Source organism: Schistocerca gregaria, chromosome 3 (assembly GCF_023897955.1).
Source record: "Schistocerca gregaria isolate iqSchGreg1 chromosome 3, iqSchGreg1.2, whole genome shotgun sequence".
NCBI lineage: Eukaryota > Metazoa > Arthropoda > Insecta > Orthoptera > Acrididae > Schistocerca > Schistocerca gregaria.
Genome location: NC_064922.1, coordinates 421,594,917 through 421,619,706, shown reverse-complemented (window position 1 = coordinate 421,619,706; position 24,790 = coordinate 421,594,917). Strand labels below are relative to the sequence as shown.

Below are 24,790 nucleotides of genomic sequence, written 5' to 3'. Positions count from 1 at the left end.
ACAGCTGATGTTTGTAATTTACTGACATTTCATTCTTCACGGCTATCACGATTCACCATGGAGTCTGTTCTTTCGGAGATGTCCAAAAGCCGGCCGGGGTGGCCGACCGTTTCTAGACGCTAGAGTCTGGAACCGTGCGACCGCTACGGTCGCAGGTTCGAATCCTGCCTTGGGCATGGATGTGTGTGATGTCCTTAGGTAAGTTAGGTTTAAGTAGTTCTATGTTCTAGGGGACTGATGACCTTAGATGTTAAGTCCCATAGTGCTCACAGCCATTTGAACCATTTTTGATGTCCCAGAGAACAGATACCATACGCAGGTTACATTATGCTCTGGGGAACATTCACGTCGTCAACCATAGGCCCAATGGAGCTAGTGCAAGGCACCCTGGCGACCAAGGAGTATCGTACACTGGTTGCAAACCACGAAGATCCCTTCATGGCGGTCATGTTTCCCTACGGCAGTGGCATTTTCCAACAAGATAATGCCTCATGTCACAAGGTCAGATGTGCGATGGAGTGATTCGAGGAACATAGTGGCGAGTTCCAATTTATGTGCTGGCTCCTCAGCTTGTCAGATCTGAACGGATTGAAAACATCTGGAATGTGACTGAACGTGACGTCAGAGCTCGTCGCACCCCTCCCCGGAATTTATGGGTCTTAGGTGATTTTTGTGTGCAAATGTGATGTCAACTGCATCCAGCGACCTACCAAGGACTCACTGCTTGCAGGGCACAACTCGTCGCCCCTGTTATCCGTGCCAAAGGTGGCCACACCGGCTTTTAGGTAGGTGGTCATAATGTTGTGGCAGTGTACATTAATACTTTATTTTATACTACAAAATTCTACCTCCCGTCAGCATAACTATTTCTACTATTAATAATAGTGATAATAATAATAATAACAGTAATAATAAATAAACTATGTCTCCTGTGTTTGAAACTTACTCCTACTACCAGATCTGTGTCTACTACTGTTACGATCAGTTTTTGTCTGTCGAATTCCACAATTAACTCCTTCGCTCCCTGGTACATAGGCATACCATGCCGGTTCCTCGGGCGCTTGGAGCCGTTGTGGTTGATCTGCTTCTTCCGTTGTTTGTTGGCTTCCTGGTTGCAGAGAAGAATTCCACTGTTCAAAGGCAGTATTGTTGTCGCCGATTACGAGCGCAGCCACAGGCCTTGGGTGACGAGACACGGTCCATGCTCGTGTTTCTCTATGCGCATGTGGTGTTGGCAGTTCTTCTGCCGCAACTGTTGACCACAGCTGCCTTCGCCGCTCTGCTTCTCGACCTTCTGCTGCAACCTCTCGTAGTGCAATAGACAAGGGTTGATTGATAAGATAACGCGCTACCCAAATCCATCTTGAAGTAGCGTCAGATCTGCTATTCTGTTTCCCAACGCAGTATTTCCTTGACATCTAGTCCTCCGTTCTAATTCAATTGCTGCCGATCAGGATCAGCTGCGTCGGCATACAGCGGGCATCCCCAGACAGTAAGTTCTGGCGTACCTTCTTCACCACAGGCACATTCGGAGGTCTGTCTTCTACCATTTCAGTGCCGGTAGACGGCATAGGGCCCTTGACCAGTCAAGATGTATGTCAGGCCCCTTGAGGGGTTCAGGTGCTCCATTGCCAGTCACTCTTTCATACATGGTAAAAAAAAAAGCCATAGATGCGCTTCGCTGTTCTGGCATTATCCCTTCGTTTCTGCCACAGGTGGATGATCTGATTTTGAATTGTATAAGAGGAATTATGATCCAGTGGGACGAAAATGGTTGCTCGTTATCCCAGCTCACGTACAGCCTTCTGTGATGAAATATTTACCCAACGCTCCTGCATCTGGTCATCTGGGATTCGCGAAAACTCGAGACACCATCAGGCGCAGCAATCACTGGTCAAGTCTACACTGATCCGATACACACTATGTGAGTCAGCTAACGAAGCAACCGCCACAGTTACCTGCATCTGGCACCGATATCCTCTCTGGCAGCGCCTTTCCACCGAGTTGAAATCGACCTTCTGGGAAGGTTTCCGAAGTCAACAAATGAGAATCGATAGGTACTGGTCTGCATTAACTAGACCCCAAACTATTCTGTCATAAAATTGTGTCGACCGCCGAAGTTTGGGAAATTGCAAAGTTCCTTCTAGAAGGCATCATTTTTTGATGCATAGAGCACCCCGTCCGAAGATGTCTGATTGTGAAAAATTTTCCCAGTCGAGACTAATATCAGAGCTAATTTGATGTTGCGACATCACCTACAGGACGACAACTGCCTATCACCCACAGACGAATGGCGTCACAGAACGCTTCAATAAGACGCTCTTGATGTACTTTGATGTTGGACACAGAATTGGGACACAATACTTCTCATTGTGACATTCGCATACATCAAAGCAAAGCAAGGCTCTGCAGACTTCACACCGTTCTTTCTGATCTTTTAGTCGCGATACCAAAACGACAACAGATGCACTGCTCCCGTTAGAATCGGGAATTACTCAGGCTGACTCTGTAAAAGCCTTACCACAAAGACCAAGAAGCGAGGCAGATGGCTCGCATCTGAACCCTAGTCTGCGCCGTATCGTATCCATCGTAGTCTGTCGGACATCAAATATGAAGTTGAGTATTACGAGCCTTCATCAAGAAGACAAAAGCACAGAGACGTCGTCCTCTTCATCAAGAAGACAAAAGCACATGTTAAGCTCTACTACCAGTATTACTGGCCATAAGCCTAGATCGATGATGAGAAGTTCAAGGAAACTGAAGACCTACTCGACGATGGGGAAGCTTGAACGACAGTGGCTACCTTCAAAGACCATCATAGCGAAGAGGGAGTAACGACATGACCAGCACCGCCATAAGAGGACTACTGACGAGATTAAGGTCCAGGGTGCTATAGTCTGTTCCGATGAGAACTTCTGAAACACCGAGTCGTCGTTTATCCAGGAGAGGAAGCAACGCCACGTGTTTCGATACATACAGTGTGGCGTAGCGGTTGGTGTTGCTGACTAGTATGCTGCAGGTCTCTAGTTCAAATTTTATCCCTAGCAGTTTTGTTGTTGTTTACTGTTTATCGTTCCTGGAACATTCTCGAAATATCTTATGTTTGTGATGTATCCCGGAATATTGGATGTTTGTTTAAGAAGCTACCCTCTCCATTCAGTTTTAGACGAAGGTATAATTTAAGAAGGCAAATTGGCCCAAACTTTCTAAAATGCTGGACGATAAAGTTCATACAATTGAGCCTGTGCCTGAAGGGTATGAACACTTTGCTGATCTTGTTAAATTCTGCTCGTGAGCATGTATCCTGAGAGGCTGCAAGACAAATTACCTGTAGGGCGTAACTTCAGAAACAGCTACATTGCTCGATGAGTATTATACCCATGCAATGAAAACCCATTCAGTGAGGACATCTCCCAAATAGCTAGTTCTGTCATCTCCTCAATCTCTGAGGCAAAGAGAACACAGTGGGAGAAACTGATGGAAGACTGTGTTATGAGTAGACTTAGTCACGAGACCTGGAAGCTTCTAAAACGCTTGAATAATGACGCTTCACAGGCGAATATGCATGCAAATGTCTGAACTGATCAAATTGCACACCAGCTCATACAAAATGGGAAACCACCTTATTCAACCAGGCCTGGTTAGATGACATGTGAGAGACGACCTGACCAAAAAACCAATACTCTGCTTCAACCATTTTACCCCGACTGAGGTGGATCTCGCTCTGAGTAATAGCAAAAATGAGAAAGCGACAGGCCTAGATGACATAAGAGTTGAGCAGTTAAAGAACTTTGGGCCGATAACAAAAGCATGGCTGAGAGACCTAATGAACAACTGTGTCCAATCCTGCAAGATTCTTAAACTCTGGTCGAAAGCCAAAGTTATAGCTGTCCGCAAGCCAGGCAAGGACCAAAATGATCCTAAAAGCTAACGCCCTATATCTCTCCTATGTAACCTGTATAAACTTCTTGAAAGACTCATCCTACACCGGCTAGCGGAGAAGCTAGAGACAATATACATTCCACAGCAGGCTGGATTCAGAATGGGAAAGAACTGCACATATCGGGTTTTGAAACTAACACAGCACATAGAATAAGGTTTTGAAAGGGAAGAGATCACAGGAGCTGTATATATAGATCTAACAGCAGCTTATTACACAGTTAATCATAGAAGACTTTTAATGAAGTTGTACAGTGACTACCAGCTAACCTGTTTCGTAAGGAATCTTCTCGAAAATAGAAGATTTTTTGTTGAATTCCAGGGCAAGAGAAGCAGATGGAGGTCACAGAAAAACGGATTACCCCTAGGAAGTGTGCTTGCTCCAGCTTTATTTAACATCTACACAAATGATCAACCACTACCTGAAGGAACACAGAGCTTCATCTATGCAGATGATTGTGCTATCACATTCCAAGCCCACTGCTTTGAAACTGTTGAAGAGAATCTGTCCAAAGCATTGAGAGAACTGTCAGCTTACTATAGGGAAAACCAGTTGAGACCAAATCCTGGAAAAACACAGACTTGCGCTTTCCTTCTTAAAAACCGGCAGGCAGCCAGAGCCTTCAAAATCACCTGGGAAGAAACATCACTAGAACACTGTACGTATCCCAAATCCTAGGGGTCACCCTTGACCGTGCATTAACATATAAGAGGCGCTGCCTAAATACCAAGAAAAAAGTGGCAGCCAGGAACAATATCATCAGAAAGCTAACAGGCACAACGTGGGGAGCACACTCCAACTCTGTGAGAACCTCTTCCCTTGCACTGTGTTACTCTGCCGGAGAATACGCAATCCCAGTGTGGTTCAATTCTTGCCATGCCAAAACAGTAGATGTCGCTCTTAATAATACTTGTATCTTCACCGGGTGCCTCATGCCTACTCCTCTGGATAAACTGTACAGCCTCACGGTAATTGCGACCCCCCCCCCCCCCCCCCTCCACCACATCCACCTAGAGGTAGCCGGCCGGGGTGGTCTCGCGGTTCTAGGCGCGCAGTCCGGAACCGTGCGACTGCTACGGTCGCAGGTTAGAATCCTGCCTCGGGCATGGATGTGTGTGATGTCCTTAGGTTAGTTTAAGTAGCTCTAAGTTCTAGGGGACTGATGACCACAGCAGTTGAGTCCCATAGTGCTCAGAGCCATTTGAACCATTTGAACCTAGAGGTAGCAGCAAAAAGTGAGAAGAAAAAATCAGAAACTTCTGAAGCTCACCCCCTATATGGCTATCAACCAGCAAACCCACAACTAAAATCCAGAAAGAGCTTCCTCAGATCTACCGAGGCTCTAGTTGGGGCACCACAGCAATGACGAATCGAACTAAGGCGTCCAAGGTTTACCAGTACTGTGGGATGGATTACACCAAGCGAAAGACTGCCACCCAGCTACACAGAGAATTGGAGTACATGAAAATCCCTCAACAGAATACGCTCGGGCCTCACGAAATGTAAGAACAATTTGACTAAATGGGGTTTCCTAGAGGAGCCGCCACTTGGTGAGTGTGGAGCAACGCAACCTGCTCCAGTGTACCCAATGTCCACCAACATGCACAACAAAAGCCCTGCTACATGCAACGCCAAATGCAATAGAGGTCGCTAACTTCTGGGAGGCAAAAGTGTAAATAATTGTCTTGTTAATACCACATGTAAATATTGTACATTATTTTATACATCGTAAATCCTTCTGCCTCCCCCCATGAACCATGGACCTTGCCGTTCGTGGGGAGGCTTGCGTGCCTCAGCGATACAGATAGCCGTACCGTAGGTGCAACCACAATGGAGGGGTATCTGTTGAGAGGCCAGACAAACATGTGGTTCCTGGAGAGGGGCAGCAGCCTTTCCAGTAGTTGCAAGGGCAACAGTCTGGATGATTGACTGATCTGGCCTTGTAACAATAATCAAACCGGCCTTGCTGTGCTGGTACTGCGAACGGCTGAAAGCAAGGGGAAACTACGGCCGTCATTTTTACCGAGGGCATGCAGCTTTACTGTATGATTAAATGATGATGGCGTCCTCTTGGGTAAAATATTTCGGAGGTAAAATAGTCCCCCATTCGGATCTCCGGGCGGGGACTACTCAAGAGGATGTCGTTATCAGGAGAAAGAAAACTGGTGTTCTACGGATCGGAGCGTGGAATGTCAGATCCCTTAATCGGGCAGGTAGGTTAGAAAATTTAAAAAGGGAAATGGATAGGTTAAAGTTAGATATAGTGGGAATTAGTGAAGTTCGGTGGCAGGAGGAACAAGACTTCTAGTCAGGTGACTACAGGGCTATAAACACAAAATCAAATATGGGTAATGCAGGAGTAGGTTTAATAATGAATAGAAAAATAGGAATGCGGGTAAGCTACTACAAACAGCATAGCGAACGCATTATTGTGGCCAAGATAAACACGAAGCAAACGCCTACTACAGTAGTACAAGTTTATATGCCAACTAGCTCTGCAGATGACGAAGAAATAGAAGAAATGTATGATGAAATAAAAGAAATTATTCAGATAGTAAAGGGTGATTAAAATTTAATAGTCATGGGTGACTGGAATTCGGTAGTAGGAAAAGAGAGAGAAGGAAACGTAGTAGGTGAATATGGATTGGGGATAAGAAATGAAAGAGGAACCCGCCTGGTAGAATTTTGCACAGAGCACAACTTAATCATAGCTAATACTTGGTTTAAGAATCATGAAAGAAGGTTGTATACATGGAAGAACCCTGGAGATACTAAAAGGTATCAGATAGATTATATAATGGTAAGACAGAGATTTAGGAACCAGGTTTTAAATTGCAAGACGTTTCCAGGGGCAGATGTGGACTCTGACCACAATCTATTGGTTATGACCTGTAGATTAAAACTGAAGAAACTGCAAAAAGGAGGGAACTTAAGGAGATATGACCTGGATAAACTGAAAGAACCAGAGGTTGTACAGAGTTTCAGGGAGAGCGTAAGGGAACAATTGACAAGAATGGGGGAAACAAATACAGTAGAAGAAGAATGGGTAGCCTTGAGGGATGAAGTAGTGAAGGCAGCAGATAATCAAGTAGATAAAAAGACGTGGGCTAGTAGAAACCCTTGGGTAACAGAAGAAATATTGAATTGATGAAAGGAGAAAATATAAAAATGCAGTAAATGAAGCAGGCAAAAAGGAATACAAACGTCTCAAAAATGAGATCGACAGGAATTGCAAAATGGCTAAGCAGGGATGGCTAGAGGACAAATGTAAGGATGTAGAGGCTTATCTCACTAGGGGTAAGATAGATTCTGCCTACAGGAAAATTAAAGAGACCTTTGGAGATAAGAGAACCACTTGTATGAACATCAAGAGCTCAGATGGAAACCCAGTTCTAAGCAAAGAAGGGAAAGCAGAAAGGTGGAAGGAGCATATAGAGGGTCTATACAAGGGCGATGTACTTGAGGACAATATTATGGAAATGGAAGAAGATGTGGATGAAAACGAAATGGCAGATACGATACTGCGTGAAGAGTTTGACAGAGCACTGAAAGACCTGAGTCGAAACAAGGCCCCCGGAGTAGACAACATTCCATTGGAACTACTGACGGCCTTGGGAGAGCCAGTCCAGACAAAACTCTACCATCTGGTGAGCAAGATGTATGAGACAGGCGAAATACCCTCAGACTTCAAGAAGAACATATTAATTCCAATCCCAAAGAAAGCAGGTGTTGACAGATGTGAAAATTACCGAACAATCAGTTTAATAAGCCACAGCTGCAAAATACTAACACTAATTATTTACAGACGAATGGACAAACTAGTAGAAGCCGACCTCGGGGAAGATCAGTTTGGATTCCGTAGAAATGTTGGAACACTTGAGGCAATACTGACCTTACGACTTATCTTAGAAGAAATATTAAGGAAAGACAAACCTACGTTTCTAGCATTCGTAGACTTAGAGAAAGCTTTGACAATGTTGACTGGAAAACTCTCTTTCAAATTCTAAAGGTGGCAGGGTTTAAATACAGGGAGCGAAAAGCTATTTACAATTTGTACAGAAACCAGATGGCAGTTATAAGAGACGAGGGACATGAAAGGGAAGCAGTTGTTGGGAAGGGAGTAAGACAGGGTTGTAGCATCTCCCCGGTGTTATTCAATCTGTATATTGAGCAAGTAGTAAAGGAAACAAAAGAAAAATTCGGGGTAGGTATTAAAATCCATGGAGAAGAAATAAAAACTTTGAGGTTCGCCGATGACATTGTAATTCTGTCAGAGACAGCAAAGGAATTGGAAGAGCAGATGAATGGAATGGATAGTGTCTTGAAAGGAGGATATAAGATAAACATCAACAAAAGCAAAACGAGGATAATGGAATGTAGTCGAATAAAATCAGGTCATCCTGAGGGAATTAGATTAGGAAATGAGACACTTAAAGTAGTAAAGGAGTTTTGCTATTTGGGGAGCAAAATAACTGATGATGGTCGAAGTAGAGAGGATGTAAAATGTAGACTGGCAATGGGAAGGAAAGCGTTTCTGAAGAAGACAAATTTGTTAACATCAAGTATAGATTTAAGTGTCAGGAACTCATTTCTGAAAGTATTTGTATGGAGTGTAGCCATGTATGGAAGTGAAACATGGACGATAAATAGTTTGGACAAGAAGAGAATAGAAGCTTTAGAAATGTGGTGCTACAGAAGAATGCTGAAGATTAGATGGGTAGATCACATAACTAATGAGGAAGTATTGAATAGGATTGGGGAGAAGAGAAGTCTGTTGCACAACTTGGCCAGAAGAAGGGATCGGTTGGTAGGACATGTTCTGAGACATCGAGGGATCACCAATTTAGTACTGGAGGGCAGTGTGGAGGGTAAAAATCGTAGAGGGAGTCCAAGAGATGAATACACTAAGCAGATTCAGAAGGATGTAGGTTGCAGTACGTACTGGGAGATGAAGAAGCTTGCACAGGATAGAGTAGCATGGAAAGCTGCATCAAACCAGTCTCATCAAACCAGTCTCAGGACTGAAGACCACCTTAAATTCCCATCTTTTTGCAGTTTCTTCAGTTTTAATCTACAGGTCATAAGCAATAGATTGTGGTCAGAGTCCACATCTGCCCCTGGAAATGTCCTACAATTTAAAACCTGATTCCTAAATCTCTGTCTTACCATTATATAATCTATCTGATCATCATTAACGGGTGACCAAACCACTTGAGTCTAGATACTCTGACTTCCTCAAATAGTGCTCTTTTAATCCAGCCGCCTCTCTCACACCTTTATGTCTCCAGTTTTGTTTTGTACATCGTGGCTTCAGGAACTACATTTCAGAAGTCCGTATTCGCTAAAAGCTACTCTTTAAGTGGGCTTATGTTTCTGTAGCATAATGATTTGAAACAAATTGTCATGAAGTAGTTGAAAAAGGCGTTTTTTGGCATTTTGGGATCGCAGAGAAGTGATATAACGCATCGGTACAAGCATGAGCTCTTTTGAAATCTGTCTCAAACTGTTTTCATGGCTAGACTGTCTCAAGAAATTACATTTTCAAACATCGCAAAATTTCCCACATATTCCAATCTGTTAGATTACCTAGTTTGATTTATATTGACCCTATTTCAAATTCCTGTCATGGTTAGATTCTCTCGAAATATTACACTTGCAAAGATTCGAAGTTTTCCATACATTCCAGGACGTTAGATTCTCTATTTTGACTTTAGTTGTTCGGCCGTCCGTGTTCACTGCCATTACTACTGCTTCGACTTTCTTAATTTCCGATCGTGTTTATGGAATTCATCCATCAGTCCTTCCTGCCTCTGTTGTACTTCCAGCTCTGACGCTGTGCACAGGATTTTATAATATGCTTCATTATGTTATCATTGACAGTGGTAAACAACAGTGGCCACTGAATACTACTTTGAAGGTAAGATATTCTGGCTCGTTAAGCCGCGTCACGTTCCTCTTCAAAGTTATTCTTGTGTAGTCAACGTACGACCCCTCTATTGCGGTTTTTTTTTCAGGTCTCTTCTCGTAACAACTCTTCAACGACTCCAGAAAAGTCAGGAAGAAGACACCAGCAGAGGGGTTGTAACATGAACCGTTGTAGAGGAACGCGACGCGGCGTAACAATCAAGTAAATTTTGCCTTCAGTGACAATGGCTACAGGAGCCTGCACACTCATATACAGGGCGGTCAGAAACAGTCTGGAAAGTTTGTAACGGTTTTGCAGGAGAGCCTATGCCAGAAGTAATTTTAAAAAAAATCCATAGTTGATCCGTTTCCGAGTTATTCAGCATTGAAGTTAGCCAATCAAGTCGACGCGCGCGGGAATTCATGCAGTCTGGCAACGCCGGCCCGTATGGCCGAGCGGTTCTAAGCGCTTCAGTCTGGAACCGTGTGACCGCTACGGACGCAGGTTCGAATCCTGCCTCGGACATGGACGTGTGAGATGTCCTTAGGTTAGTTAGGTTTAAGTAGTTCTAAGTTCTAGGGGACTAATGACCTCAGATGTTAAGTCCCTTAGTGCTCAGAGCCATTTGAACCATTTTTAGAGGCAGTGCCATGAAACTTGTATTTAGTTTGGTTTCCATAAACCGAGAAGACGTAGTTTTTGCTCATTTAGCTTAAGTTTATCATTTCCGAAAAAGGCACATTTTAACTGGCAATGAACATTTGAACAAGTGGTAACTCACGGACCCACAGACGTCTGTACATCACCGCATTTTAGCGCGTGCAATAATCTGATCGGGTAACTTCAATGTTAAATAACTCGGAAACGGCGCTACGTTTCGCATTTTTTTTCTTAACAGTTATTTTCTCAGCAAAACCTACCACTCAACACTAGCTTTTCGGACTGTTTCTGACCGCCCTGCAGAGTGCTACCTCGCTAGACTCAACGTTTGCTCTGACGCCAGGAGATTGATCTCTGACACGGCACGCAGGTGGTACAGTGCTGATGCAGCCTTTGAGTCTTCCTGAGTAAACAGTCAACCATGATTCTCGTTACATGAATGCGTCCGGAAGAACAGACATCACGTGGTATCTGCAACTGTGATACACATTACGTAAATTGAAGGTGGAGGGAGGAGAAAGGAAAGGAAAGGGACTATTGATGTCAGCTGCATCGGGATTTTATGCGGTATAAGCAATGACGAGTGAAAATGTGTGCCAGGGGATTCGAACGCAGGATTTCCTGTTCACTAGGCTGTTACGTTAACCAATGCGCCACTGGGACACAGTGTCTACCGCAGCAGTGCGGACTGCCTCTGCACGCCTCTCAGCCGGCCCAGACTCCCACCCAGCGCCACCTATCGGCAGTCCCCGCCCATGTCCTCTATGCTCGCTACTTTCAGATTCCCACATGACGTCAGACGTGATCGTGGATCCGCACTGGAGATGGCAGATACATTGCCGATCGGAGCGACAGTAAAGTAATGAGACTGATGTGAAAAAAATGTTGCTTACCGTTTTAGTCAAGTTAAGTGTTGTAACACTAACATTTCTGGAACTCGTCTTCTGTAAATCCTCCATGACCCTCGTCACAGCTTTTTGGACATCTTGTGTTGTTTGAAAATGGTGTCCCTCGACCGCCGTTTTGACTCTCGGAAATAGAAAAAAGTCGCGCGGAGCGATATCTGGTGAATAAGGTGGCTGTGGTAGTACTGAAATTTGTTTTGAGGTTAAAAAGTGCTGTACTGACGAAGCAGTATATGGGACTGCGCATTAACGTCATGCAGAATCCAATTATCAGCAATGTTGGCATGGGCATGAAGAACTCTTTTTACGAAGTCTTTCTAAATTTTCTTTGTAATAATATTCGTTAACTGTTTGTCCAGGAGGCACCCACTCTTCATGAACAATTCCCTTGGAATCAAAGAACCACACAAGCATGTATTTCATATTTGACTCTGACGTGCGAGCTTTTTTTGGTCTAGATGATCCCTTTGAGCACCATTGCGAACTTTGGCGTTTTGTCTCTGGATCGTACTGAAAAAACCTATTTTCATCACCAGTGATAACACGACTCAACAATTTTGAATTGATTTCCGTTTGCTCTAACAGATCGGCTGCCACATTTTTCTGTGTTTCTCGCTGTTATGGTGTGAGATTTCTGGGGACTATTTTTGCACAAATCTTTCTCATACCAAGATTTTCAGTTGTTATTAGACGAACCGTTTCTCGATTGATGTTCAGTTCTTCTGCAATCATTTTGACGGATAATCTTCGATCAGATCGTACGAGTTCACGCACCCTGGCGAAGTTGACATCTGCCCATGAGGATGATGGTAATCCACTGCGGTCTTCATCTTCAACACTCATTCTGACTTCACTAAACATTTTATGCCAACGAAAAACTTGAAATCTTGACATAACCTCCACTACAAAAGCCTTCTGAAGCGTACGGTAAGTTGTCGTCACGTTTTCACCCAATTTAACGCAAAAAGAAATGGCATACCGTTGCGCAATATTATGCGGTTCAATTTCTGTGACGAGAGACACAAACATGTGTTAACTTGTTACAGCACAACTAACGACTGAGCAGTTGCATCGACGTGCCGCTTGGACTAGAAGCACCTTACAGACCAAGGTCAAAGATATTGTGCCTACGCAAGCCTGCAGGGTTGCCACGTCTTGCAAAGAAAATCAGTCTCATTACTTTATTGTCTGCAGCTCGTGGTCGTGCGGTAGCGTTCTCTCTTCCCACGCCCGGGTTCCCGGGTTCGATTCCCAGCGGGGTCAGGGATTTTCTCTGCCTCGTGATGACTGGGTGTTGAGTGATGTCCTTAGGTTAGTTAGGTTTAAGAAGTTCTAGGGAACTGGTGACCATAGATGTTAAGTCACATAGTGCTCAGAGCCATTTGAACCATTACTTTATTGTCGCACCTCGTACGAATACGCTATCTCTGCTCTTTCTCCTACATATAAAGATAAATAGAGAAAAAAACGAAAATACGTCCTGGACAGCAGGTTTCAGATTTCCTAGCTGAGAACCGATATACAGTTTGTAGTGTTCCAACTTGGTAAAATAGGAAAGTTGTGCTTTGGACTTATTTTCTTTGCTTGGATGTTCAAGAAAGCTTCCTACCAAGTTCGCCTTTAGAGCACGACAAACGGTAACTCAGTGGGAGAAGATCAAGGGAGTATGACAGCGCAGGAAAAAACTGCGTATTAGTTCTGCCGTCAGTTCTCTCCTCTAACAAAGTGCAATGTTGACACAGGCAATTTATATAAACGCCAAAACCATCAACAATTTTCATTGTAGATAAAATCTTTTCTTCTTTTTTGATAAAATTAAAACATCCACAACCAATCTCCTCTCGCAAAAATAATCTAGGATAAGTTTCTGTATATCTCGCCAGTTAGGAAAATCTTAAATCTTCCTCAGCGGTTACTTAAAATTTAGACACAAATTACCCTAATGCTGAACGGTGCCAAAAGTAAAAATTCCATAGAGAAAGCCGGCCGCTGTGGCTGAGCGGTTCTAGGCGCTGCTGCTACGGTCGCAGGTTCGAATCCTGCCTCGGGCATGGACGTGTGTGATGTCCTTAGGTTCGTTGGGTTTAAATAGTTCTAAATTCTAGGGGACTGAAGATCTCAGATGTTAAGTCCCATTTTGCTTACAGCCATTTGAACCATTTTTTTGCATAGAGAAAGTTGAACGTACTTTACACTTGACTAAGTGAAATAGTGTATACTCACCAAAGTTACGTCAAAGACTGAAGACACCTTTGTTAGCTGTAAACAGGAATAGTCAGATAACAATCTTTTAACTCCTCGAATAACTGCTTTTGTCGATTACATGGACAACGCGTCTTTCGGGGTAGCGGCGCCCATCGACTCACAGTGGCTGGCGGTCGGATACGATTATACGCGGCCTGGCTCGAAACAGCGGCGCGCTGCACGCTCCCCTTACTACCCAACCACATGAAACAGATAAAATACCTCACTCTTTTCACTAACATACAGATGTACAATTAAATTACTGAAACGATGCATATGCAATTCATTCAAGAGAAGCAATGCAAACAAAAAGAAATTGACCATATATTCAGTCGGCCACGTCGGTAGGCTATTTTTCGCATGAATTTGGGACCGTACAATATACCACGTGACACTGTGATTTGTATCAAGTTTGCTTGTGATATTCTGATTACAGACGATGACCGAAACGTATCAATAACATATTTTTTATACACTGAAGCGCCAAAGAAACTGGTATAATCATGCGTATTCAAATACAGGCATATGTAAACGGGCAGAATACTGCGTTGCGGTCGGCAACGCCTGTATAACACAACAAGTGTTTTGAGAAGTTGTTAGATCGGTTACTGCTGCTACAATGGCGGGTTGCCAAGATTTAAGTGAGTTTGAACGTGATGTTATAGTCAGCGCATGAGCGATAGGGCACAGCATCTACGAGGTAGCGATGAAGTGGGGATTTTTCCGTGCGGCTACCTCGCGAGTGTACCGTATATATCAGGAATCCGGTAAAATATCAAATCTCTGACGTCGCTGTGGCTGAAAATAGATCCTGCAAGCACGGAACCAACGACGACTTAAGAGAATCGTTCGACGTGCAAATTGCTGCAGATTGCATTGCTCGGCCATCAACAGGTGTCAGCCTGCCAACCATGGCATCCAGTGGGCTTCCAGACCCTAGATGACTGCGCGACATACAGCTTTACGCCTCGCCTGGGTCCGTCAACACCGACAGTGGACTGTTGATAACTGGAAACATGTTGCTTGGTCAGACGAGTCTCATTTCAAATTGTATCGAGCTGATGGACGTGTACGGGTAAAGGGGCAACCTCATGAATCCATGGACCCAGTATGTCATCAGGGGACTGTTCAAGCTGGTGGTGGCTCTGTAATGGCGTGTTGGGTGTGCAGTTGGAGTGATATAGAACCCCTGATACGTCTAGATACGACTCCGACACGTGACACGTACATAAGCATCCTGTCTCAAAAATGGCTCTGAGCACTATGGGAATTAACATCTGAAGTCATCAGTCCCCTAGAACTCAGAACTACTTAAACCTAACTAACCTAAGGACATCACACACATCCATGCCCGAGGCAGCATTCGAACCTGCGACCGTAGCAGCAGCGCGGTTTCGGAATGAAGCCCCTAGAACCGCTCAGCCACAGCGGGCAGCGCATCCTGTCTGATCACCTGCATCCATTGTGAATTTGATGGACTTGGGCAATTACATCAGAACAATACGACACCCACTCGTCCATAAGTGCTACAGAGTGCTTCCAGGACCAGTTTTGTGAGCTTAAACACCTCCGCAGGCCATTAAACTCCTCAGGCATGAACATTATTGAGCGTATGTGGGATGCCTTGCAACGTGCTTTCAGATTTATAGACAGCCCTGCAGGGTTCATGGTTTCACTTCCCTCTAGCACTACTTCGGACAATAGTCGAGTCCATGCTGTTGCGGCACTTCGACGTGCTCAAGGGCGCCCTACAAGATACTAGGAAGGTGTACCAGTTTCTTTGTCTCTTCAGTTTATTTTTGATGACAATGAACAAAGAAGTTCAGCAGCTTTGTCAAAAGCCTGCCACGTGACTAACACTCATTTCACAAGACTTTTCGCAAAAGCAACATCATTTTAACCTCACACTCAGTGTTGACAACTGCAGAAATTGCACTTCGTGACAAGGAAGAATAAGAATATTATTGTTCATCGTTTTACTCGCTGTAGTTTAACTTCTCCTGTTATGTTCCGCCCAACCACACACTCGGAAATCACCAAAAATTTATATCAACCTTCGTTCTCTAATCAGACGGAAACGTAAATAACATCGAATGTTGCAGAACATACTTGTATTAAATTCATAAAAAGTACCAGAGTATATTAAAAATGTTAAGATGGAAAGACATTGCCTTTGAATGTGGCTAAATGAGAACATACATCTTTTCGCTTCCATAAACCACGACATTATCCATTCCGCTACCACTTAGTCCTGCGATGTTACATTGTTGTCTTGGTTATAATACTCGTAGTATCTCTTGAAGTATAATATCGTTGATGCATTATTAATGGTGTCGTGTTTGTGATTATACGAAAGCATTAACCGTCAATAAGTCATTACGTGACGTTTAATTGTAACAATAATTATAAAAAATCGTACCAAGAACGAAGTGTTTCTTTAACACATGAAGTCTTGCGAGAGTTTCATATGGAACGCTAATGGAAGTCGATAGCAGCTCCTGCCGTCGTCGATATTGCTCATGACGTCAAAATGACGTCAGATTTGCAGAAACCCTTGCAAAATGAGTGTTACTCCTGCCCACATAAATTGGCGTCTGGGGAATTATGAATATGACACTGTAATCGGCCGCAGGGCAGGTATCATCCACTTCTTTTTGAGTAGCGATCTATGAAAATCTTTGCTGGTTACACTAAGACACAGGTTTCTCACCACCACTGCAGCCGGAGTCTTAGTACATCAAAATCTACATGGATACTCTGAAAATCACCCTTAAGTGCCTGGTAGAGGGTTCATCAAACCATCTTCACAATAATTTTTTATTATTACAATCTCGAACAGCTTGATGAAGAATCGAACACATATATTTCCGTGCGAGCTCTGATTGTCCTTATTTTATTATGATGATCGTTTCTCCCTACATAGGTCGACGTCAACAAAATATTTTCCCATTTCGAGGTGATAGTCAGTTTTTGTTTTAATGATGTCTACCCCAAATTCTGTATCATGTCAGTGACACTCGCTCCTCTATTTCGCGATAATACAAAAAGTGATGTTCTTCTTTGAACTTTTTCGATTTAGTTCGTTAACCCCCTCTGAAAAAAATCCCACACCGCGCAGCAGTACTTCAAAAGAGGACGGACAAACAAGTGTAGACAGTCTCTTTAGTAGATCTGTTACATTTTCTAAGTGTTTTGCCAATAAAACCGATTTTGGTTCACCTTCTCCACAATATTTGCTATATCTTCTTTCCAATTTAAGTTGTTCGTAATTGTAATTCCTAGGTATTTAGTTGATTTTACGGCCTTTAGATTTGACTGATTTATCGTGTAACCGAAGCTTCGCAAATTCCTTTTAGCACTCATGTAGATGACTTCACACTTTTCATTGTTTAGTGGCAATTGCCAATTTTCGCACCATACAGATATCTTTTCTAAATCGTTTTGCAATTTGTTTTGATCTTCATGTGACTTTACCAGACGGTAAAAGATAGCATCATCATCTGGAAACAACCTAAGACCGCTGCTCAGATTGTCTCCTATATCGTTTATATAATAAGGAACAGCAGAGGGCATTTAACACTACATTGCGGAACACCAGAAATCGCTTCTGTTTCACTCGATGACTTTCTGTCAATTACTACGAACTGTGACCTCTCTGGAATGAAATCACGAATGTAGTCAAATAACTGGGGTAATATTCCATAAATACGCAATTTCACTACAAGCCGCTTGTATGGTACAGTGCCAAAAGCCTTCTGGGAATCCAGAAATACGGAATCAATATCAAATCACGTGTCAATAGGACTCAACACTTAGTGTGAGTAGAGAGCTAGTTTTATTTCACAAGAACGGTGTTTTCAATTCCGTGTTTGCTGTGTGTCAACAGACGTTCTCTTCGAGGTAATTCACAACGTTCGAACACAATGTGTATCCCAAAATCGTACTGCATATAGACATTAATGATATGGGCCTATAATTTATTGGATTACTCCTACTACCTCAGAGTTGGTTTCTTTAATTCCGCTAGATGACAATAAACATTTTCGTGTAGACTATCGATTTTGGTCAACAGTGAACGTCTTCACATCTGTACGAAGTCTTATCTGTCTATACTTATTACACGAGGGTCGTTCAATAGGCAATGCCCTACATTTTTTTCTCAGAACATATTTATTGTTAAGACTCAGAATTTGGTAACAATATACATCAACATGTCTTGCTCATGTCCTATTTTTCTGCGTAGTCTCTATGGCCTCACCCCAACATTGTGGAAGAGCATGTATTCCCTGCTGGTAAAAGCTCTTGTCCTGTAGGCGTAGCCATGTTTTGACTGCATGACTGACACTCTCGTCATCGTCCAAGTGTGTTCCCTGTAGAGAACCTTTAAGAGGCCCAAAGAGATGCAATGGCCTTTCTTTGAATCTTGTGGTCCGCTGTGAGCATTCGTGGAACCCATCGTGAGCACTTCTTTGAATATCCGAGAGTCTCGCTCATTGCAGACGCACTTCCAATTCTGAACGACAACTGTAGAGTCAATTGTCGAGTTGCGATGTGTCGGTCGGCACGAATAATGGCATTCGCACGATTCAGCATATCTGGAGCGGTGGCTGAGACAGGACGTCCCGAACACGGCTGATCATGGAGTTTGAAACTTCTTTATTAAAATTCATTTCTGGTTCTATTGATGAATGAAACGGGCAGTTGAAGCTTCTACGTTATTTAATTCTGAAGCAGCTGAGTAAATCTGAACGTACTGAACCTGCTTTCTCTTTACTTATTCTTATCATGTCTTATCATGTCAACAATGACCCACAATGGCCGGCCGGGTGGCCGGGCGGTTCTAGGCGCTTCAGTCTGGAACCGCGCGACCGCTACGGTCGCAGGTTCGAATCCTGCCTCGGGCATGGATGTGGGTGATGTCCTTAGGTTAGTTAGGTTTAAGTAATATCTAAGTTCTAGAGCTCGGAGCCATTTGAACAATTTTTTTTACCCACAAAGTTCTAGCGCAACGCAATCTGACTGCTAAAAAAAAACCTAACTTCAAATAATTAATACAAAAGAATATCCCTGAGTAAAAAGAAATATTAAGAATAACCTATACTTTACATTAAGCACTTACGTCACAAAAATCTTCATTACGCAAACTACTGCAATACAGCGAGCGTCAATACTGCCAGCTAAATAAAAGATTCTAACTACTAAGGCCACTAACTACTAATAGGCAAATGGTTAGCAAGGGAAAGATTTTGTTGCAAACCAAATAATGTATTTTTTTACCTTAATAGTGTGACATCCGGTTCAGACAGGAAAATAAATCGTCATTGACATCTAGTACAAAGGTATATTATCATGAATAATATCCAGTCTCCAAGTCGAACATGTATAGATCGTTAGCCTACGCTAATACATCAAACCTCTACCCTCCATCAATGCTAACGTCTCACATCTGTCATCCATCACTGCTGGCTGTTCACCTCCAACTACTCAACAGTACTTCCATCACTGCTGGCGACTAACTTCCAACTGCCCAGCACTACTGGCGATTAACTTCCAAGCCACAGTCTCTTACAAAGAAAGCGCAGTTAGAGATCCAATGCAAAGCGCTACATTGCGCTGCCAACACAGAAGCAGGCCACTTACAAGTTCTGCTTCTGCATTTCCTGAGGCTGCAACTTTTTTTACCCATCGCCCAACTGTACCCCTATGAACTGCAGCATCGCCATATATTGCACACAAACGTTTGTGGATGTTCACCACGGTTTCTTTTCTGCACACAAGAATTCACAAATAGCGCGCTGCTTGTAACATGAGTCGTATGTAGACGCTATTTCGACGTTGTACTACAGCTCTGACATCTACCAGAACGGTTCGAAACTTCACCGGCGCACAGAACAAACATCAAATGGGAAGTACCAACAAGACCGTTTGCCTATGTATATTAATGGCTTAAAAAAAAAAGGAAAAAGCCGGCTGGTGTGGCCATGCGGTTCTAGGCGCTTCAGTCTGGAGCCGCACCACCGCTACGGTCGCAGGTTCCAATCCTGCCTCGGGCATGGATGTGTGTGATGTCCTTAGGTTAGTTAGGTTTAAGTAGTTCTAAGTTGTAGGGGACTGATGACCTCAGATGTTAAGCTCAGAGCCATTTGAACCATTTTTTTTTTTATGTGGCATTACTTGTTGAACTATCCTCGTAGATTGAGGTCCCTGGCCGCGTTTTTCTGTGTGTATGTGACGGCTAATTTCAGGAACTGCTGTAAAGATTTTGATACGGTCTCCACTCATAGATACACTGATTCACGAGAAAGGTCTACATATATAATATGTTGCCACTGCCCCAGACATGTCGTCCGGCCTATGGTGTCGCAAAGTCATTTTCGGCATTTGTATTTCCTCAGCCGCCGAGCCAATATACAGGGATTGTACAAAAATATGGAAACACCACAAATAGAACACAATACCACGCCTAATACGGTGTAAGAAACCCGTTGGTGTTCAAAACAGCTTCCAGTCGTCTCGATACCGGATAAATACGGGTTCTGTATGGTTTTCATGGGAATTGCATGCCATCCTTACTGCACATCAGCGGCAATTTCAGGTAACGATGATGGAGGTGTATAGCGATCACACAACTTTCTCTCCAAACTGACTACGAAGTCCCGAGAACTGGTGACTATGGTGCCTGGAGGTAATGCGACGATTCATCCTCGTGCTCACAAAACCAGTCCTGGACGATATGACCTGTGTTATCTGGGCCAACACAGCAGCACCACTGGGAAAGAAACATTGTACCATGGGTTAGACATGATCAACCATGAAACGTCCCCTTTGAAAATTTATACAAGACTGTGCTTGAACTGAAACACTATATTTTTGGCGCAACGCAATCTGACTTCCAAAAATCCCTACGAAAGAATGGCCCTGACTAACATTAACCTATACGTTTCACAAATCACTTACCTCACAAAAATCTTCGTTACTCAAGCTACTGCAATACAGCGAGTGCCACTACTGCTAGCTAAATAAAAGATTCAAACTACTGAAGGCACTAACCACTGATAGCCATAGTTAGCAAATGAAAGATTTTAATACAGAACAAACAATGTATTTACCTTAATAGTCATAATATATATATCAGTTCATGACACCAATTCTTACAAATTTCAAAACTCCGCCATCTCTCTCCCCACGTCCACCACTGCTGGCTCCAACTGCGCAACGCTATGCGCTGTTAGCATCCAGCTGCCGCTGCCCAACACTACAATGGCGAGTATTACAACAATGCCAACCAGCCACTGACTGCACACAGCACAGCCAGTAATTTTTTATACAGAGCGCTATGTGGCGTTACCAATAAAAAAACCTAAACAGCCTACTTACAACCAAAATGAACACAGAGTCCGTGCCAGTAATGCTACCTTGCAGAGTACCCAAGGGAGCCATGGAATACACGATGGGACTGGCCTGATCATCACCATGTTTCATTCTTGGGACCTATCACGGCCAGAACTTGAAAACGGTGTGAACACGTCTTATCCGGCCAAATGTCTTCCTTCCATTGCTCCGTAGTCCACCATAGTCCAGATTTTATGGCTACGGCACCACGTTTTCCTTTTAAGGGTATTTGTCTCATTGACAAGGAGTTTTGGAATTCCAGTCGCCCTACTATTCCCTTCTTATGTAGCTCCCTTTTTGTTGTTGGATGCTGAAAGGGACCGCGAGTCCAACATTCATTTCTGCAGTGAATTTTGCATGTGTCCTCGTCTTATTTTTAGCCACAGTCCTCTTTAGTTTCTGTCACGATCACTCAACACACACTTTCGTCCGCGTTGTCGCTTTTCATCGATACTATGCCTCTTCATACACCAAACTTTTTTTGTTTATGTGTGTGTGAAATCTTATGGGACTTAACTGATAAGGTCATCAGTCCCCAAGCTTACACACTACTCAACCTAAATTATCCTAAGGACAAATACACACACGCCCATGCCCGAGGGAGGACTCGAATCTCCGCCGGGACCAGCCGCACAGTCCATGACTGCAGCGCCTGAGACCGCTCGGCTAATCCCGCGCGGCAAACACCAAACACTTTGGCTCATTTCGTTACAGAAACACTCACCTTACGAATACCAACAGTTCACCCACGTTCGAATTCACTTAGCTGTGAGATAAGGCACTCACAGCTACGAACTAGTTATTTATGTATTTTAAAGTAGTGTTACCGCCCTTTTTCTGTAAATACGAAAAGACCGTGTCCTGTTTTCGTGTTACTACGACTACCGGGATAATCTGTAACGCATCCACCGACAGAGCCGCGTCGACTACCTGGCCGCTAGCTATTCGTGCGCTAGTGGTCGCAGCTCCAAGGAGAGGCCTGCGCGCCTTATCCCGGGATGTATTCAAAGATACTGGTATTCAAGGGTTTCGGTATTATCTCGTTTGATGGGAACTTGCTAAGATTATCGGCATTGTGTCAGAGTTAATAAATGTACACACTGATCGCAAGTGAGCTGTTCTTATTTCAGAGCTCTTAAATCATGTCTTATAATGATCTGCAATAGATTCCTTATTTATTTCTTCCCTCCTTCTAAATCAGAGCAGAGCCTGCGAAATGTCATGAATTGGAAGTGAAGAATGATCTATTGCTGCAGCACAAGACCACATTTTCTCTGCTGAGCTACCTTTAATATTATTGAGAATTTTCGGAAGCAGTTTCATTTACAGTCAATTGCACAAGAAAGATTACGTCGTTATATGGATGAAATAAAAGACATTATTATAAATATATGTTTACACAACAACACACGTTTTTAGCAATTGCACAACTACCTAATAATTAATCTATTTGTCGCCATTATCGATTTTATCTTGGCACCTTAGCCCTGTCACCGGTAAAACAACCATGTCTCCAATGTCTAAGCATCTTTTGATCCACTACGCAACGAATGTCTTTGACTTTCTAAGAATTTTAGGAGCAGGTCCATATGAAAGCTATGGTCCTTTCGGATTATTCACAACGAACACTGCATAGTGACGCTTATATTTTGCACTCAGATAAACTGCAACCGACAAAACAAAACATTCAACTCTCGCATTGTTTATCCATACACTGTGCAAGAGCACATTGAATACAGCTTCGAGACCTCTACCAGAGATGTCGCTGCGGAAGTTACATTCAAAATTATGGAGTACAGTTTCTTGTGGAACTGACTGTATAACAGTCAGTGCTGATCGGAGGCAGAGTTTTAACTCCATTCGCAGTAAGTTATGAGGGAAAAAGCAGTCATTGCCATAATGCCTCCACTACTCATATGGTATTTTTCTCTCTCGTACTGGTAACCAACTAAGCTGCAGTCCCCGTCAACAATTACTTCAGAGAAGGGCTGCGAAGAAACGTCCGTAGGCCGTTGATAGAGCTACCCGCTCGAAACCGGGGCGCTTCGCTAGTCCTAATACAATAAAAGTGAACTTTGGTCGATTCGTCATCTTGCCCTGCTGTAGTGTCATGGTGCTTTCTGAGCAATGCTTGACTAGAGATAATATCTGCTCTGGATATGTGTGCTACTGTGACCTACGTCAGGTGGAATAAACTGAACGCGCTCAGGCAATCAAAACTCGCTGAACTTCTTGAAAACATATCGGTTCCTTTTACTTGTTGTATTTCCGTTTCTGTAATTTCATCTTGTGTGATAGAACCGGACTGAGGTTGGTCGAAGACTTGAAGATGATAGATACCGAAAGCCGTAATTACTTAAAATAAATATATCATACATACAAAAGTATAAAAGGAGAGATCAAAAATACCAAGACAGAAAAATAAAGTGCTTGACATACAAACATTGATCACTGAATTGTCATGTACCCATGAAAGGTTTAAAAAAAACCGCTTACAAAGTATAATACTAGCGTAATGTTAAGAAATGCAGTAAAAAAATTACTATACCTTAGTACTTAGAAAAGCCTTCATTAAAAATTACACTGACTCTTGTTATACAAACAATAATAACGCTTACAGTGATCCCACTGTAACGAAACGTCATAGGGCAGAGAATTTGTCTCAAAACATAGACCTTGAAAAACAAGAAAACAGAATGACGAATGCGTAAATATGAAAAAGGGAGAAGGTGAACCGACTTAGTACTAATGATATGTGTGATCAATTTATTTGAACTAGTGGCAGTTGATGCTGCATAACAGATTCGATTTCTGTTCTAAGCTTGACGATTTTCTCGATTCATACAGAGGCCTGAGGGCGGTGTCCATGAGGCCCAATACTGGTAACTATTATTTAAAAAAATTACATCTGTTGGTGTGCATTTTCTTAAAGTGTTTTATTTCTGGTGGGTTTTGTTTTCTCCCGTATAAAAGGATTTGTTGTATTAGAGTTTGATGGCCAGTAAACACTGATCTTCTTACCTGCCCTTTTCCCGTATCTCTACGGGGTCGGCAGTGTTACATGGGTTTTGGCAGTGTTAATGGCAGTTGGTGGCCTGATGTCTCCCTAACGATACCACTCCTCCCGGGGTGAAATCTGTGTACCCCATCTATCTCTGCCCAGAGTAAATCTCATGTTCAAGTGTAAGAACGTTTACTAAATGTTGCTGTAGCGTGTATCTGCGTCGGAAAGTGGGTATCAGCTCCGTATTTACCTAGTTGAATGAGGGAAACCGGCTATTCACCAGCCCTCGTCATTAACCCGCAAGGCAGATTCGCAAGCTGACCTCCCCGAAACCCAAAGCGGTGCGTTAATCCACTCGATGGCCAATAAAAATTGCAAATATAAAAAATGTTTATTTATTACTGTAGGTGGGGGTAACTGTATGGAATATTGGTAATATACAATATGTACAAGAACCGGTAGGGAACAATAAGACTGGAAGGCCAAGAGCGAAGTGCTCGGATTAAAAAACTTGTAAGTCAGGGTCGTAATCTTTCGCCCCTATTTTTTAATCTATACATCGAAGAAGCAACGATGGAAATAAAGAAAAGGTTCAAGAGTGAGATTAAAAATCAAGGTGGAAGGATAACAATGATAAGATCCGCTGATGACAATGCTACCCTCAGCAAAGATGAAGGAGTTAACAAGATGTGTTGGACGGAATGAACATTCTAATGCGAACAGAATATGGACTGAGAGTA

General features: G+C 43.1%; 1 protein-coding gene across 1 annotated transcript in view; it reads left to right on the top strand.

Moving 5' to 3' along the window:
- Positions 1 to 23,912: 23,912 nt before the first annotated feature.
- Positions 23,913 to 24,790, top strand: part of LOC126355400 (uncharacterized) — a 145,734-nt gene continuing 144,856 nt past the window's right edge. Inside the window, exon 1 of the mRNA XM_050005697.1 lies at positions 23,913 to 23,928. Within this exon, the coding sequence (XP_049861654.1) occupies positions 23,913 to 23,928 (16 nt within the window). The remainder of the gene's footprint in view (positions 23,929 to 24,790) is intronic.